The sequence below is a fragment of the Mustelus asterias genome, chromosome 31, assembly GCF_964213995.1.
Source record: "Mustelus asterias chromosome 31, sMusAst1.hap1.1, whole genome shotgun sequence".
NCBI lineage: Eukaryota > Metazoa > Chordata > Chondrichthyes > Carcharhiniformes > Triakidae > Mustelus > Mustelus asterias.
The window spans coordinates 8,272,895-8,276,926 of record NC_135831.1 but is presented as its reverse complement, the minus strand read 5'-3'; the positions used below and the strand labels follow the sequence as shown (position 1 = coordinate 8,276,926).

At 62.4% G+C, this 4,032-nt stretch overlaps 1 protein-coding gene across 1 annotated transcript in view; it reads right to left on the bottom strand.

The window, feature by feature from the left end:
* LOC144481655 (insulin receptor substrate 1-like) overlaps positions 1-3,813 on the bottom strand; it is a 59,370-nt gene extending 55,557 nt beyond the window's left edge. The window contains exon 1 of the mRNA XM_078200786.1: positions 2,554-3,813. Coding sequence (XP_078056912.1) covers positions 2,554-2,914 — 361 coding nt within the window. The 5' untranslated portion in view covers positions 2,915-3,813. The remainder of the gene's footprint in view (positions 1-2,553) is intronic.
* Positions 3,814-4,032: the final 219 nt, after the last annotated feature.

Below are 4,032 nucleotides of genomic sequence, written 5' to 3'. Positions count from 1 at the left end.
GAGAGACACAGACAGAGAGAGAGAGACACAGACAGAGAGAGAGACACAGACAGAGAGAGAGACACAGACAGAGAGAGAGAGACACAGACAGAGAGAGAGAGACACAGACAGAGAGAGAGACACAGACAGAGAGAGAGACACAGACAGAGAGAGAGACACAGACAGAGAGAGAGACACAGACAGAGAGAGAGAGACACAGACAGAGAGAGTGAGACACAGACAGAGAGAGAGAAACACAGACAGAGAGAGAGAGAGAGACAGACAGAGCGGGGCTGTGGGGAGGAGAGAAAAGGGGGAATGCAGGAGGAGAGGGGGGTTTGGGTGGGGGTGGGTGGTGAGGGGGGGGAGCTGGGTGAGGGGTGAGGGGAGGGGGGGAGCTGGGTGAGGGGTGAGGGGAGGGGGGGAGCTGGGTGGGTGGTGAGGGGGGGGGGAGCTGGGTGAGGGGAGGGGGGGAGCTGGGTGAGGGGTGAGGGGGGTTTGGGTGGGGGGAGCCGGGTGGGTGGTGGTGGGGGGGGGGGGGGGGGGGGGGGGGGGGGGGGGGGGGAAGAGGGGGGGGGGGGAAGAGGGGGGGGGGGGGAGAGGGGGAGGGTTGAGGGGGGGGGGAGCCGGGTGGGATCAGACAGGGTGAGATATCAGGCGGAGACAATGTGAAAAGGAGAGAGAAGCAGCGAGGGAGGGTTGCAGAAGGGAAGGTGTTATATTCTGGAAGAGAGGAGGCAAAGGGGAGGGACAGAAAGGTGCAATAACCCCCGGAGAGGGAGGGAGGGTGAGGGTGTGAGGGGGCGGAGGGAGGATGAGGGTGTGGGGGGGAGGGGGCGGAGGGAGGATGAGGGTGTGGGGGGGCGGAGGGAGGATGAGGGTGTGGGGGGCGGAGGGAGGATGAGGGTGTGGGGGGGGCAGAGGGAGGATGAGGGGTGTGGGGGGGGCAGAGGGAGGATGAGGGTGTGGGGGGGGCGGAGGGAGGATGAGGGTGTGGGGGGGCGGAGGGAGGATGAGGGTGTGGGGGGGGCGGAGGGAGGATGAGGGTATGGGGGGGGCGGAGGGAGGATGAGGGTGTGGGGGGCCGGAGGGAGGATGAGGGTGTGGGGGGGCGGAGGAAGGATGAGGGCGTGGGGGGGGCGGAGGGAGGATGAGGGTGTGAGGGGAGCAGAGGGAGGATGAGGGTGTGGAGGGGCGGAGGGAGGATGAGGGTGTGGGGGGGCGGAGGGAGGATGAGGGTGTGGGGGGCGGAGGGAGGATGAGGGTGTGGGGGGGCGGAGGGAGGATGAGGGTGTGGGGGGGGGCGGAGGGAGGATGAGGGTGGGGGGGGCGGGAGGGAGGATGAGGGTGTGGGGGGGGGCGGAGGGAGGATGAGGGCGTGGGGGGGGCGGAGGGAGGATGAGGGCGTGGGGGGGCGGAGGGAGGATGAGGGTGTGGTTGGGAGTTACCTTAGCCCTCCAGATGGGAGTGGGCGAGAGGGAGCTGAGGGTCGAGTCTGGAGTGTGAGGTAGTGGAGGTGAGGGAGGGCGAGGTGAGGATGGGAGTTATACCGTGTAGCATCTCCCTCAGAGCTCGGTACCAGCTCTCCTGAGGGAGCCAATGTGAGGGGGGTTGAAGGTGAGGGGATGGGGTGGTGGTGAGGTTTAGGTTTGAGGCTTTTGAGGGTGAGGGGTTGAGGTTGGAGCGGTTTGAGGGGTTGTGGAGTGTGAGGATAGTGAGGGTGAGGTGGTTGAGGTTTTTATGGGGGGGGATCGGGATAGTGAGGGGTGAGGATGGTAGGGAGAGTGAGTGGGAGGGAGTTGAGGAGGTTTTTACCCCGGAGAACCTCCCTCAGGAGGCTGATAGAGGTGCTGATGGAGTGTGAAGAGGTTGAGGTTTCTGAGGGGGTTGAGGCTGAGGGGTCGGGATAGTGAGGGGTCCAGAGGGTAGGGAGTGCGAGTGAGAGGGAGTTGAGGAGGTTTTTATCCTGACGAAGCTCCCTCGGGCCTGATAGCAGTGGAGTGTGAGTGTGAAGTTGAGGTTTTTGAGGGGGTTGAGGGGTCGGGAGAGCGAGGGGTGAGGAGGGGTCGGGAGAGCGAGGGGTGAGGAGGGGTCGGGAGAGCGAGTGCGAGTGAGTTGAGGGTTTTACCCTGGAGGAACCCCCTCAGAGCCTGATAAGAGGTGCTGATGGAGAGTGAAGTGGTTGAGGTTTTTGAGGGGGATGGGAGTGAGGGGCCAGGATAGTGAGGGGTGAGGAGGGTAGGGAGAGTGAGTGAGTGAGTTGAGGAGGGTTTTACCCTGGAGGACCTCCCTCAGAACCTGATAGAGGTGGAGTGAGAGAGTGAAGAGCTTGAGGTCTTTGAGGGGGATGGGAGTGAGGGGTCGGGATAGTGAGGGGTGAGGAGGGTAGGGAGAGTGAGTGTGAGTGAGTTGAGGAGGGTTTTACTCTGGAGTACATCCCTCAGAACCTGATAGAGGTGGACTGTGAATGTGAAGAGGTTGAGGTTTTTGAGGGGGATGCCAGTGAGGGGTCGGGATAGTGAGGGGTGAGGAGGGTAGGGAGAGTGAGTGTGAGTGAGTTGAGGAGGGTTTTACCCTGGAGGACCTCCCTCAGGGCCCGGTACCACTCCTCCTGCTCCTGCGCTCCCGCCGCCGCCAGGCACACGCTCTCGCTGGGGGTGAAGACGCAGAGGAGGAAGCGGCCGCGCGCGTCGGCGCGCTTGTTGACGCTCGTGCCCGCGCCCAGCGGCAGCGCGCGGCGCGGCGGCGGCAGCGCGCGCCGCGGCCCGGCGCCCAGCCAGCCCCGGCCCCGCTCGGCCGGGTAGAGCTCGAGGCGCGGCGGGCTTCCCGCCCGCTCGCCGCCCGCCCGCAGCACGCACAGGCGCCGCTGCAGCCCCTTCCACTTGCGCAAGATCCCGCTCTTGCGCACGTCCCGCTCCGCCGCGGACTCGGCCATGGCAACCCCGCAAAGTTCCAGCGGCTCCGGCTTCAGCGCCGCATCTTCGCCGGCCTCCCGCACCGCTCCCTCGCCTCCTTTGCAGGAAATCTCTTTTGCACAAAGTCACCGCCGCTGCAATTCAGAGTTTGCAAAGAAAATCCCCCGTTGATCAAGTCTCCTTCTTGCTCCCGGTTCAAGGCAGCATCTTCCGCTTGCACAGTCCTCCCGCACCGTTCCCTCGCCTCCTTTGCAGGAAATCTCTTTTGCACAACGTCCCCGCTTCTGCAATTCAGAGTTTGCAAAAATAAATCCCCCTTTGACAAAGTCCCGTTCCTGCCCCCGGTTCAAGGCAGCATCCTCCGCTCGCACAGTCCTCCCGCACCGCTCCCTCGCCTCCTTTGCGGATAATTTCTTTTGCACAAAGTCCCCGCCGCTGCAATTCAGAGTTTGCAAAGAAATTCCCCCTTCGCCAAAGTCTCGCTCTTGCTCCCCGCTTCAGCGCCGCCGCATCTTCCGCCCGCACGGTCCTCCCGCACCGCCTTTGCGGGAAAATTCCCTTTGCATAAATTCCCCGCCGCTGCAATTCAGAGTTTGCAAAGAAATTTCTCCTTTGGGAAAGTCCCGTTCCTTGCTGCCCCGCTTCAGAGCCGCATCTTCCTTCCGCACGGTCCTCCCGCACCGCTCCCTCGCCGCCTCTGCGGAATTTTTCCTAATGCACAAATTCCCCGCCGCTGCAATTCAGAGTTTGCAAAAGATTTCCCCCTTTGCCGAAGCTCCGCTTCTGCAATGTCTCTGTCTCCACCTTTACTCTCCTTCTGAGGCGCCTGTGAGCCCTATTGCAGATTTAAGTGTGTGTGTGTACATATGCATATACACACAGACGTATACACGCTGCATCTGTGCGTGTGCATGCTTTTTTAAAGTGCTGGCGAGGTTTGCAATCCTAAATAGGAGCTGCAGACTTACCAGGCAGACAGACTGCGCCTGGGTCCTAGTGCCCATACGCTGCCACATGGCTACACTGACTGACAAGCAGACACACTCTCCCTGGGTCCTAGTGCCCCCACTCAGATACAAGGCTACACTGACTGACAGGCAGACACACTCTCCCTGGGTCCTAGTGACCCAGCACTGAT